This window comes from Pelophylax lessonae (genome assembly GCF_965119305.1).
Source record: "Pelophylax lessonae genome assembly, chromosome: 3".
Lineage (NCBI taxonomy): Eukaryota > Metazoa > Chordata > Amphibia > Anura > Ranidae > Pelophylax > Pelophylax lessonae.
Window position 1 is genome coordinate 147,951,848 of NC_138770.1, and position 14,077 is coordinate 147,965,924.

General features: G+C 43.1%; 1 protein-coding gene across 2 annotated transcripts in view; it reads right to left on the reverse strand.

Annotated features, from left to right (window-relative positions):
• Window positions 1-14,077, reverse strand: part of ASAP2 (ArfGAP with SH3 domain, ankyrin repeat and PH domain 2) — a 460,853-nt gene that overhangs the window by 224,239 nt on the left and 222,537 nt on the right. For both annotated transcript variants that reach the window (XM_082252497.1, XM_082252496.1), the window contains exon 7: window positions 12,194-12,279. In XM_082252497.1, the coding sequence (XP_082108623.1) occupies window positions 12,194-12,279 (86 nt within the window). The remainder of the gene's footprint in view (window positions 1-12,193; window positions 12,280-14,077) is intronic.

Consider the following 14,077-nt stretch of genomic DNA (forward strand, 5'->3'; position numbering starts at 1 on the left):
GAGAAATGTCTTGAGTATGCACGTAATCAGTTAGAAGAGCTTTTAGGGCGTTTTCTCTTGCTTCAGACGTCCGCTCACAAAACCAACCTGGTCCATATGTATAAGATGGTGTAATAATGGCTGCAGTCTATTTGCTAATACCTTAGCATACATTTTTTAGATCTACCCCAGTTAATGAAATGGGTCTATAATTCGCGCAGATGGATGAGTCTTTATCCGGTTTTGGAATGAGAGAAATAGGAGCTTAGAGCGTCTGTGAAGGGAAGACAGAGCTTTCTGAAAGGGAGTTAAATACCGTGGTCAAAAAAAAAAGGAAGAAGGAAAGCAAATACTTTAAAAAATTTGGGAGTGAAGCCACCAGGACCTGGGCTCTTGCCAGCAGGGGTGTTGGCCATGGCCTTTACTACTGATAAAAAAATTGTGAGTGAAGCCACCAGGACCTGGGCTCTTGCCAGCAGGGGTGTTGGCCATGGCCTTTACTATTGATAAAAAATTTGGGAGTGAAGCCACCAGGACCTGGGCTCTTGCCAGCAGGGGTGTTGGCCATGGCCTTTACTACTGATAAAAGGACTGTAGCTTCAGATCCAAAAGTTCCCCCTGATATTGTAGGGTCGGCACCCATATGTATGTCAGGATGTGTCACCAACCTGCTTGCAGAGGCTGGAGGGACCGACTGTACAGCCTGTGTCTCCGGCGCTATGTCCCCAAAGGCCTGGACTGCTGTTGAAGACGAGGGAGGAGGTTTGGTTTTCCCTGCAGTGTGGCCGGGTGCCATCTGGTCAGGCCTGGGGGTCCGGGTTATGGAGGAGCTGTGCGGAGTAGATACATTTGTATAGTACCCTGCTGTAGTTCAACAGGCTCAGCAGGGTGAGAGCTATCCACCGGCATACAGATGTGAGTGTAGTGTAAAGCAGCCTGTCCCCGCCGGGAGAGCACAGAGCTCAGCAGAACGCATCCTCAGCCGTGGATCATCGGCCATGCCCCCCCCCCCCCCCACAATGGTGTATTCTTAATGCCACCTAAGCACACCCAGCTAACAGACATGTGCTGCAGTACACCAAAATGCACAGTAACATACTACTGTAGGCCGTGCTACACTTCCTTGCAAAAAATTGTACATGCTTGGTTTTTGGTGCAGTAGAAGCGCATTCAAATTAATGGGCTACCTCAAACCAAAGCAAAGCACGTTACCATGCAGAAAAATGTGTACCAGTTTGCATACTTACTGCAGCCCAACAGTGTGACCCTAACCTAAAGCAGGACATATATCATGCACCACCTGTGGTGCAAGGAAAAAAAATTATTTGATTCCCCCATCAACACAGTTAAGTGTTAATGGTGGGATCCCTCCCGCATCGCTGTTGTGTTCTGCCGGCGGGGGGGCCTTCCCTGCTGGCAGAACACAAGGATGACTGTTGGCTGCTATAGCTTCTGGCAGTGATCGCATGAAAAAAAAATCTGACAGTCTGGTTGTACTGATGTTGATAGATGGATCGACAACCAGCCTACCCATAGATGGATCGAATATTGGCTGGTCCCTGCTGAATTGGCTAAGATTCAAACCATCTATGGCCTGACTAATGCAAAATTTTAAAGTTTACGTTTTTGAACCAGGGTATGAACAGTCTCTCTTAATAATTCTCACATATAATTATCTAAATAAGGACAATTGTGATCATTGACTAGTCTGTGTTTAGGATTCCCCCATAACCAAATGTAGCTACAAAATGCCTGCAATACATACAATTAGCTATACTAAACTGAATGTACCGTGACAAAAACAAGTCATATAAACAAGCCACACACCAGCCAGAGGGAAGGAACGCATTTTCTTTCTCTGTGTAATAAAATAAGCCTAATGGCTTATTAAATGATGTGTCTATAATTAGTGCTAAGTGGCAAGAGTGCTTTAGCATTCATTAGGCATACTTGTACTTTAAATGAACACCATAAATACCTACAGACAATTACATGGGTATTTGGCGTTCCACGTAAGTCTAACACATTATAAAGAAAAAAAAACAAAAAAAAACAGTAAAACATAGCCAGTTTCATCCTCCATTCATTTCAATATGTTGCAATAGAGTACAGCTCTTTGTACAGGTATAAACATTTCCTTTGCTCTTTGCTGTGTGTTCAGGAAATGCCAAGTTTGCATGAGGCCTCATAGCCTAAACTATAACGAGTGGACATCCTTAGACCATATCATTGAGCTTGCACATCCATTTGTTCTTTTAGATCAGTGTTGTCCAGATGCAGACCTTTCCTTGCCTTGGGGCACTGTTCCTCTCACTGGCATTAACTATGGGGCACTATTCTTCCTACAGACACCAATGATGGGGCACTATTTTTCATACTGACAACACCGATAGGACACTATTACTTCCACTGACACCAATGATGGGGTACTATTCTTCCTACTAACACAAATGATGGGGTACTATTCCTCCCGCTACCAATGATGGGGTGTTATTGCGGAAAAACGAAAAGAGGCGCACCAACCTTGCCCATTACCCAAGTGAAGTTTATTAATGTAAAAATTGAAAGAAATACTGATAAACAAATCAGTCATAAAAGCATAGCAAAGTCCACGATAGACACGAAGCAGCCAAGTCACCAGTACTATGTCTAACACGCCGGGGGACCCTACAGATGACTGACAAGTTTCGAGGGGCAATCCTCTCTTCCTCAAAGCCAGTCTGTAATGTTGCATTATGACTGGTTTGTGAGTATATTTCTTTCAATGGTTACATTAAAAAACATCACTTGGGTAATACGCAAGGTTGGTGCACCCTCTTTTCATTTTTTCTGCAGTGTTACCATTGGAGGTTCCCCGACCCTTGGAGGGCAGCAAGGTCTGTGCATTTACCCGGAGCCATAGAGATCTTAGACAACATCCACCGCCGTCACATCACTTTGTGAGCGCGAGAGAGTCTCTTTATCGATGGGGTACTATTCCTTCCACTGACACCAATGGTGGGGTAATATTCTTCCTACTGACACCAATAATAGGGTATCAAACTTCCTACTAAAATCAGTGATGGGACAGTGATGGGTACTATTCCTCCCACTACCAAAGATTGGGTACGATTTCTCTCACTGACACCAACTTCTGCCCCCCCCCCCCCCCAATAAAATCTGAAGGACAATAAACTGCCCCTTTGTTTAGAACCGTTGGAGACCCCTGTCTTAGATCTATAAAACTGTAAAGGCATTACAAAATTCCAAAAATCGCCCTCCCCTCCTCCAGAGCATTTTCCTGCATTCATTTTTATTTTACCTTGTTCCTGTATAAGAAACAACTTTTGTTATTCCCTGGGACACCATTACCCAGCTAGTAAAATTCTTACAGGTGCAGCTGCTGGAACGCAGGATCAGGATATATTAATACAAGTATTCCCCCAGAACTACATCTCCCAAGCACCCTTTCACTACACAGTGTATGGGCGAGTACGTGGGTTGTCAATGGCGCAGCAGCAATGTTTTGATGGTCAAATAATCAAATCATGCATGTGAAGAGAAACAAAGAGCTGGAGACAGTTCTGTAGACCAGCAAAGGAGAACTCAGGCAGGCTGGCAACACTGCTATGGATTCAGTGCAGCAGTGGAAGTGCTGTCAGCCAACAGCAGGGATTTCAGGGCTCACAATGTATGGCAGATTACAAGGTATTTTTCCATACTTAAAGATTTTGTTAAAGGGATAAAAAGGAGAAATGTGTATGTATTGCAAAGATGTTCTGTAGAGTTTTTTTTATTTTTTTATGCCTCAATATAAACTTTAAAGGGGGAAGTCCCCACTGAGACTAAAAATCGCTATACATACGTTTTTTTAACCTGATCCGGTCCGGTCTCCAGCAGCAGAAGCTCTGCAGAGGACACAGCCAACAACGGCAGGGAAATGCATGGGAAGGGACGTCACCCCCAGAGTTACTATGGGGCGTCCGTTATCAGTTGCTTCCTCTGCAACCGCAGACACAGCGAAACCGCACCGCTGACAGGACCAGAGCGGCATCGGAAAAGGTACAGTGCCTTGCGAAAGTATTCGGCCCCCTTGAACTTTTCGACCTTTTGCCACATTTCAGGCTTCAAACAAAGATATAAAACTGTAATTTTTTGTGAAGAATCAACAACAAGTGGGACACAATCATGAAGTGGAACAAAATTTATTGGATATTTCAAACTTTGTTAAATAAAAAACTGAAAAATTGGGCGTGCAAAATTATTCAGCCCCTTTACTTTCAGTGCAGCAAACTCTCTCCAGAAGTTCAGTGAGGATCTCTGAATGATCCAATGTTGACCTAAATGACTGATGATGATAAATAGAATCCACCTGTGTGTAATCAAGTCTCCGTATAAATGCACCTGCACTGTGATAGTCTCAGAGGTCCGTTTAAAGCGCAGAGAGCATGAAGAACAAGGAACACACCAGACAGGTCAGAGATACTGTTGTGGAGAAGTTTAAAGCCGGATTTGGATACAAAAAGATTTCCCAAGCTTTAAACCTCCCAAGGAGCACTGTGCAAGCGGTAATATTGAAATGGAAGGAGTATCAGACCACTGCAAATCTACGAAGACCTGGCCGTCCCTCTAAACTTTCAGCTCATACAAGGAGAAGACTGATCAGAGATGCAGTCAAGAGGCCCATGATCACTCTGGATGAACTGCAGAGATCTACAGCTGAGGTGGGAGACTCTGTCCATAGGACAACAATCAGTCGTATAATGCACAAATCTGGCCTTTATGGAAGAGTGGGAAGAAGAAAGTCATTTCTTAAAGATATCCATAAAAAGCGTTGTTTAAAGTTTGTCACAAGCCACCTGGGAGACACACCAAACATGTGGAAGAAGATGCTCTGGTCAGATGAAACCAAAATCTAACTTTTTGGCAACAATGCAAAACGTTATGTTTGGCGTAAAAGCAACACAGCTCATCACCCTAAACACACCATCCCCACTGTCAAACATGGTGGTGGCAGCATCATGGTTTGGGCCTGATTTTCTTCAGCAGGGACAGGGAAGATGGTTAAAATTGATGGGAAGATGGATGGAGCCAAATACAGGACCATTCTGGAAGAAAACCTGATGGAGTCTGCAAAAGACCTGAGACTGGGACAGAGATTTGTCTTCCAACAAGACAATGATCCAAAACATAAAGCAAAATTTGCAATGGAATGGTTCACAAATAAACATATCCAGGTGTTAGAATGGCCAAGTCAAAGTCCAGACCTGAATCTAATCGAGAATCTGTGGAAAAAACTGAAAACTGCTGTTCACAAACGCTCTCCATCCAACCTCACTGAGCTCGAGCTGTTTTGCAAGGAGGAATGGGCAAAAATTTCAGTCTCTCGATGTGCAAAACTGATCGAGACATACCCCAAGCGACTTACAGCTGTAATCGCAGCAAAAGGTTAGCGCTACAAAGTATTAACTTAAGGGGGCTGAATAATTTTGCATGCCCAATTTTTCAGTTTTTTTATTTGTTAAAAAAGTTTGAAATATCCAACAAATTTCGTTCCACTTCATGATTGTGTCCCACTTGTTGTTGATTCTTCACAAAAAAAAAAATTACAGTTTTATATCTTTATGTTTGAAGCCTGAAATGTGGCAAAAGGTCACAAAGTTCAAGGGGGCCGAATACTTTCGCAAGGCACTGTATGTATAGTGACTGCTTCTTTACAGGGCTAGATAGTCTTAGATTGTGGATGTCTGTACATGTAGAGATTTTAGTGTTAGGGTGGACTCCTATAAAGCCTCATTTACACTTCCATTGCTCTCTGAAAAACAATCAGCATACCGATCACTCTTCAGAGAGCATTTAGCAGGCAGTGAAGCGGTGTTGTATCACCTTCTCACATCCCGTTTTAACCCCCTAAATGCCGGGCTATTGCACTGGAAACACATGCATTGTGTGCAGTTGCAGTGCAGCCTCATTTACATAGTTCGCTTGAAAAAGGCACTAGTGACTAGTCTATCTAGTTCAGCCAGTAGAAGAAACAAAAAATTAAAATAGAAAACTTTCATGAACAAAATCCTTTACCCACAGTTGATTCAGAGGAAGGCAGGGGAAATTAGCTGATTCGGTCCAGCAGGGGAAAAATATTCCTTTCTGAGCCCCTAGGAAGTCATCAGATATTCCCTGGATCAACTACCCCAGGCGTTATATTACCTGTACATAAATGTTAGTATACAGTTATATTTTGTGCATTTAGGAAAGCATCAAGCTCTATTTTTAAAACAATCTACTGAGCTGGCCAGAACCAGTTCTTGAGGGAGTCTATGCCACATTTTCACAGCTCTTACTGTCAAGAAGCCTTTCGATATGTGAAAGTTTTTCTTTTTTCCTCCAGACATAAAGAGTACCCCCTTGTCCTTTGAACTCTTCTCTTGTGACCTGATGTTTTCCGGCTGCAGATAAGCAATACTGCCAGATCACTTCCCCGCCCCTAGCCTGTGACTGGACAGGGAAGAAACAGTGCATATATCTACGCATGTGCACTAGATTGGCCACAGTGTTGCTCCCCAATGTCCCTGTCTCAGATCTACTTCAGCATTTACAAAAGGCAGAATAATGTGCACAGATCAGTTTCATTTAGAAATACTTAAATATTTAATTCATTGATGTGTTCGTTAGTGCTTTCTTTTATACCCGTCTAAATTTTAGACAAAAGGTTAGGGAGAGATTTAGGGTTAAGTTTTATACTTGAGTTACAAGATAAATGGCAGTTTTTGGGAGAGATTAAGTGTTAGATTAAGGAGCGGATTCCAGGTATAGATATTTGATACACAAGTACACTGCTCTAGCATGCCATTGTAACTATTGTATACCATACCTGGCTGATGCCCCTGGAAGCTGGAAACCACTGAAGTAAACACCACTACTTCGTGATCTCCACTTGATTCCAGATCCCATGCTAAGTGGCTGCACAGAGGACGTTGGCCCCTCAACATAGGTGCAATTTAGAGAATCCTTCGCATATTCTGACTGAATGCAAAAGCCTTCTCTGACTGGAGGAGATGGGGAGGTTAGGAAGGGCTGTCACTCTCTGCACCTTTGCCCAATCATAGAACTATTTGCATTCTTCAGTAAATGGAAAGCATTCTCTGAATGGCATTCGTGCTGAGCGGCTGACCTCCTCTGTTCAGAATGCAGCCAGCTAGCCGCAGAGCATGGGACCTGTAAGCACAGAATAATAAAAATAAAAATTTAAACCAGAAACTGCCTTCATAGCTAAGCATATTTATTATTACAAATACTCAAATACTAATACACATTTAAAAACTGTTAAACTTCATGAAAAACCCCGTCCACCAGCCTGCTGCAAACACAATGCTTTAGCTTATTCAATGTTAAGAATTACATTTGCCCTAAAGTGGAAGTAAAGGCCTTCGGTTATGTTTAACCTACGGGTAAGCCTATAATAAAGCTTAGCTGTAGGTACTCTAAATATATCCTATATGTGCACCGTTTAGGAGATATTTACTTGTGCAGCAGCCGGTGACATCATCGGCGCATGTGCTCTGAAGGAATGGTTATTCCCTGGGCTGCAAACAGTGACTCCCGCACACTTGCATAAAGAACAAAATACATAAAGCGCTCAAGTGCAACAGATAGGAGTCTCTGGTAGAGGGCTGCATTGGGTTTGGGCTCCCGCAGGACCCAACGCAAATCTCACGGGAGTGGGCGGTCTTACCTCTGCGGTCACAAAATTTTGCGGTACACCCACGGGGTACATGCGATTTGGTGTACTGTATTTTCCGGCGTGTAAGATGACTTTTTATAATAAAAAAGATACCCTTTTTTATTATAAAAAAAGATACCCTTGGCTTCTTATACACCAGGTACTGTAGCTTCAGCTAGTTACAGAACGTCCTTATTAAATATTTTAGCCCACTGGATGTGTATACAGTACCTTTGGCAACTTACAGAACATCCCTGTGCTGTAATACTCTATGAACTGTGCTGAGCCAATCACGGCAAGCGGTGTATTCTATTAATGCATACAAAGCCTACTCGGATTGGCTGAGGCGGGCTTATACAACCTTTGCCAATCTGAGCAGGCTTTGTATGCATTAATAGAATGCACCACTTGCCAGGATTGGCTCAGCACGGTATATATTACAGCACAGGGACGTTCTGTAAGCAGCTGAAGCTTACTGTATACACATCCAGAGGGCTAAAATTTTAATAATAGAGAAGTTCTGTATGTAGCAGAAGCTACAGTACATATTAGGGCACATCCAGTGGGCTAAAATATTTAATAGGGACGTGATGGAGTTGTAATAAGTGTACAAAAGTGTACAAACATTGCAGGTGCGGGCGGGAGTGGAACACAAACATTGCGGGTGGGGGCGGGAGTGGAACACAACCATTGCGGGTGGGGGCGGGAGTGGAACACAACCATTGCGGGTGGGGGCGGGAGTGGAACACAACCATTGCGGGTGGGGGCGGGAGTGGAACACAACCATTGCGGGTGGGGGCGGGAGTGGAACACAACCATTGCGGGTGGGGGCGGGAGTGGAACACAAACATTGCGGGTGCGGGTGGGAGTGGAACACAAACATTGCGGGTGGGGGCGGGAGTGGAACACAACCATTGCGGGTGGGGGCGGGAGTGGAACACAACCATTGCGGGTGGGGGCGGTCCTGTTCATACATTTAGAGGGTGCGGGTTTAATAAAACAGTCCCGCCCAGAGTTCTAGTCTCTGGTACAAAAGGGGTCGGTCCATGAGGGGTTAAAAAGTCTATACGAAATAGCTGATGGTAATAGATGGCTAGTTACATTTAATTTTGGCAGCTCTTCTCAGGAGTGTAGGTAAACTCTGAAGGAAATATGTAAAAAAGCAGAAAAGCACCTATGAGTGTAGACTGTTTATTATTACAACAAATAAAACAACAATGGCAAACTCACAAGAGTACCATTTCCACAGCCTGTTGCCTGCGGGCTCTTGTGAGTTGCCAATTGTTGTTTTATTTGTTGTAATAATAAACAGTCTACACTCAAGAGGCGCTTTTCTGCATTTTTTGCCCACACGCATGCATGGGAGTGACGTCATGGCAGCTTGTCCATTCAAAAGAAATGAAGCCTGAGAACCTGAAAGAAAGACCGGGTGAAGATGGAAGCCCTTTCAGTGGTGACAGTGCATCACTGGAGGGCTTCATTTTTAGGCAAGTTTCACAAAATGTGCTAGTATGCGATGCAGGGGAAACATTTATTTTCCCTCCAAATTTACCACCACTTTAACTAGACCACGACTAGAAGAATGGTCAGAACCTGTGAGGCTCTGGGGAGGGAGCGCGCGCCCGCGGAGGTGCGCTCCCGCTCCCGCGTGTTCACGGACCCCCCCCGCGCGTGTGACCAGCGGACCCGATGTCCGCCGGTCACTCGGCGATCGGCGGGGGAGAGGGAGAATGTCAGGCAGCTTGTGTAAACAAGCCACCTGTCATTCTCCTCGCTGTAAAAACACTGATCACATGGATCTACTATGTAGATCCGTTGATCAGTGTCCTTACAGCTCAAGCCACAGCCAATCACAGTAGAAAGCACGCCCCTAGGGACACACACAGCCCTCCCTCCCAAATAAAGTTAACCCCTTCACTACCAGTGTATTTTTACAGTAACAGTGCATATGTATAGCACTGATTACTGTAGAAATGTCACTGGTAACCCCAAAAGTGTCAAAAATGTCAGTCAAGGGTCCGATCTGTCCGCCCCAATGTCGCAGTACCACAAAAAAAAAAAAAAATCGCAGATCGCCGCCATTACACGTTAAAAAAAAAACACCAAAAATGACAGAAATCTTTCCCTTTGTTAGTAAACGCGATAACTTTTGCGCAAACCAATCAAAATACGCTTTTTGCGATTTTTTTTTACCAAACATAGGTAGCATAAAACAAATTGGCCGAAAATTTTAAAAAATTTTGATTTTTACATTTTTTTTGGGGAATTTCATATAAAAAAAATGTGAAAAATATTGTTATTTTTGCAAAATGTACGCTCTTTTTTTGTTTATAGCGCAAAAAGTAAAAATCGCACGGGTGATCAAATACCACCAAAAGAAAGCTCTGTTTGTGGGAAAAAAAGGACGCCAAATTTGTTTAGATACAGCGTCGCACGACCGTGCAATTGTCTGTTAAAGTCACGCAGTGCCGAATCGCAAAATACCCCCTGGTCGTTTAGCAGGAAAATCCTCCGGGGCTTAAGTGGTTAAAACAAAACCCAATGGCTAATTTTTATAGAGCTTGGATTATACATACAAATAACAAGAACAGGGTTTCAATTTTATATCTATAAAAAAAAATATATATATATATATATATATATATATATATATATATATTATATATACACACACACACACACACACACACACACACACACTTTAAGAAAAAAAAAACCTGAAGCAATGCCAAAAATGGAAAAATAAAATGTAAAAATACGATATCACATTGAGACAGTTGATTTGTGACTGACACAGAAGCACGAGGAAGTTCTGCACTGTTAGCGATAGGTCTCCCAGCTATTTAAAGCTAAGCAGGAAACATTTTTTCACACATTTTCACTTCTGGAAGGTGTAATGTGCTTAGTACAAGTTTTTCTAAATGTAATAGAAACTCAAAAAAAAAAATCTAATTTTTTACTCCCACCAAAGCTGAAATTTCCTTCTTTTAGGTCTGTTGATCTATATATTAAAGTGACAAGACCGGAATAAGGCTTTAAAAGATCCAAATAAAAATAGTGATAATAATCCTCCAGCAAGACACAATAAGATTAACTTAAACAAGCAAATGAAAAGAAACAAACAAAAAGAGGTGGTATCCTTAATCAGATTCTTACTGTCATTTTTATTCTGCACCAAATGTATCTCAGCTAAATCTGGCAAAATAGCAGAAGTGCATTTCCTAGCAGTTGCATATGGGTAGGCTCCAAGTCTTTAAAATAATGAAAGCTAAAACATGCCAAATTGTATACAAAACTCCTTATCTCAGGCTGCATCTGTGCTTTAACCTTTAAGCTGCCAAATCCATTTTTTTTTTTTTTACATATTTAAAAAGTCATTTTAGGCCTGATGATTAAGTAAAACCCCCAGAATGTTATATAGTTTCTGAAAGCAGAGACCATGGAGAATAAAATGTTGGTAGTTCCAGTTTTTTGCACCCCTGAAGTCTTACCTGTCCTCCACTGAAGCTAATGGAGCACAAGCTACACAATTATCTTCTTTCCTGGCCACAGCCACCAGGAAAAGTAACATTCTATATGTCACTTTTGGGTTTTTGCAGATAGAGGAGATCAGTGAACTGACATTTGTTGGTTTCCCTTCTCTCCACCCGACGAGACCTGCCATGCAGGTCCTAGGAAACATGGCAGAAGGATTGTGTGTGGGGGGGTGGGGTGTTATGTGGATATGATGTGGGGGGTTGCACATTCTTAAAATGGTAAATGTTTTCTGTTTAAACATTTGATAACTTTTTTATTTTTTATTGTAAATAGAAAATGTTTTTTTTTTTTTTTTAGAATATTTGCAAATCATTGCATTCTGTTTTATGAAGATTTTACACAGCATCCAAACTTTTTGGCAAATGAGGTTGTAGCACCCATCCAAAAATATCTGTGAGAGGAGTCAGCTTCCAGCTGTGCTTCTGCATTGTCTCTCTGTCACACAACCTTCCATAGGACACTACAAGTGACAGTTTTAACCGATTGCCGACCGCCGCACGACGATTTACGTTGGCAGTCAGCCCCTCACAGGCTACGTCGCTAGCCTGTGAGGCTTTAGGGAGTGAGCTTTTTTGGGGGGGGGGGGGGGGAATGTGAAAAATATTGTTATTTTTGCAAAATTTATGCTCTTTTTTTGTTTATAGCGCATGATCAAAAAAAAAAAATCGCACAGGTGATCAAATACCACCAAAAGAAAGCTCTGTTTGTGGGAAAAAAAGGACGTCAAAGGACGTCAAATTCATTTAGGTACATCGTCACACGACCGCGCAATTGACCGTTAAAGTCACGCAGTGCTGAATCGCAAAATAGGCCCTGGTCAGGAAGGGGGTAAAATCTTCCGGGGCTTAAGTGGTTAATACACATCACCATATCAGGAACCGCCACTGTTACCGACTGAAAAACGCTATGCAGCCATTACTGTACCATATAAATGTAGACAGGGAGTAATTGAAATATCTGAATATACATAACACTTACTTGCACTGTGCATGGAAGTACTTAATTAGGTTTTGCAGTAGATCAACTCCTTTCTTTATCTTGATTTCATTGACTTTCAGTAGATACTAGAAAAGAAAAACAAATATACATTAAGTTACAGTTGCACAAATCTCAAATGGGCTACAAAACCGCCAGAGTTGTCACAAATGAATACACATCAGAATGTTCTTCTATGAAGCACCAGGCTTTCAGCTTGATTTATTGCTTGTGCCTTTCCTATGCAAACAAAAACCTCACCATACCAATCTGATCTTTCACTCAGACAATCTGTGATCAGCATGTAAAATTCATGAACTTTATGAGTCATAAATTTCATTTTAGCATTTTAGTTGTGATTCCCTGGGAGAAGAATACATTTCAGTGCAGACAGGAACACAGCTAGGGGTACCCACGTTCTTACTGAAGATCTCCAGTGGGATTCATGAAAAAGTCCAGTCAACCGCAATGAAGCAGTTCTAAAAGGTTTTATTTGAAATGTACATGATATAGAGGCCTTTGCATTATCTCCCTTTAAAATAAAGGCTTAACTACTTCACTGTGCTCTACAAATCTCACAATACTTTGCCATTAGTTTGAGGTATGTCAAGGTATCAAAGTATTTGGAGGAAACCCATATATATAGCCTATAGGTTCTTGTACAGGGCAAAAAAAAAGTTTTCCTAAAGCTTTCCACTTGTTCACCAAGTAAAGCCGGCGATAGATGGAGAGATTTTCTTTCTTGCAACCATGGGCTGCAGGAAAGAAAATCAATTTCCCTATCGCCACAGTCAGTGTTAATGAGGGAATTTCTCGCGCGGAGCCGTCCCAGCCAGGAGAACACAGTGAATATTGCTAGCAGCTATAGACACTGGCAATAATCCTATGAAAAAAATCAGACAAGCTGGTTGTACCCAAGTTGATGATCAATCAACTTGGGTACATTTAGCCTGTCCATACATGGTATGAATCTCGGCCTGTCCTTGCTAAACCGGTCGAGAATCGAACAGTCTATGGCTGGCTTAAGGCAATACAGCCATATACATTATAATCTTCAGCTCAATAACTTCTACAGGAAAACAAAGGGTTGTTTAAAGTCTAACCCCCATCAGTCATCAGTGGTGAGATGGTCAGGTTCATCTTACCACAGATACCTATTCACAGGGGAGGACTGGGCCAGGGGGCAGGAGGGCAATTGCCCCCTGGGCCGCTCTGATGTCCTATAAAAAGGCTGCACCGCTTCTGCCACAGACCTGCCTAAAGGATTCTGGGTGAAGAGAAGTAAAAAGTCTCCGCCACTGACCTACTGAGTGCGGGTTGAAGACAAGAACAGAGCGCAGCCCCCCCCCCCCCCCTAGCATAGATGGTTTAAACTGTCTGAGCAGAGGCCAGTTCCATGCCCCACTGGAGACTCTCCTCCCCTGGCCAGCCCCAACTGAGCTGTCCCAGCTTCCCCCAACCGCCCCCTGCTGGCTAGGTTGGGAACCCGGATTCAGCCGGTGAGTAGAGAGTACCTGGAGCAGGTCTTCAGCCTAGAATGGGGGTCAGGTGGAGGACGGGAAGAGGGAGAGTGGGAAGGGGGCCGAGCCGCTGCACCATGGGCCTCTGGTTTGTACTTGCCCCCTGGGCCGAAAGTTGCCAGTCTGCCCCTGCCTATTCACTTCTATCCAATCCAGTGTTGATTCCAGTACTACCCCCTTCCTACCGATCACCCTTAAGCGTGGTACACACCATTTGTTTTGGGTTGGAAAAAAAAGAAACCTGTCAGCTCTTGTCAGCGCCGCTGTAATAACAAACTGACATTAGTACTGATCTGTTGTGTTCTCACAGGGGGCCCTCTGTCGGCCTAGGGGAAGGGCTCCAACACCACAAAGACCAAAAAACTCA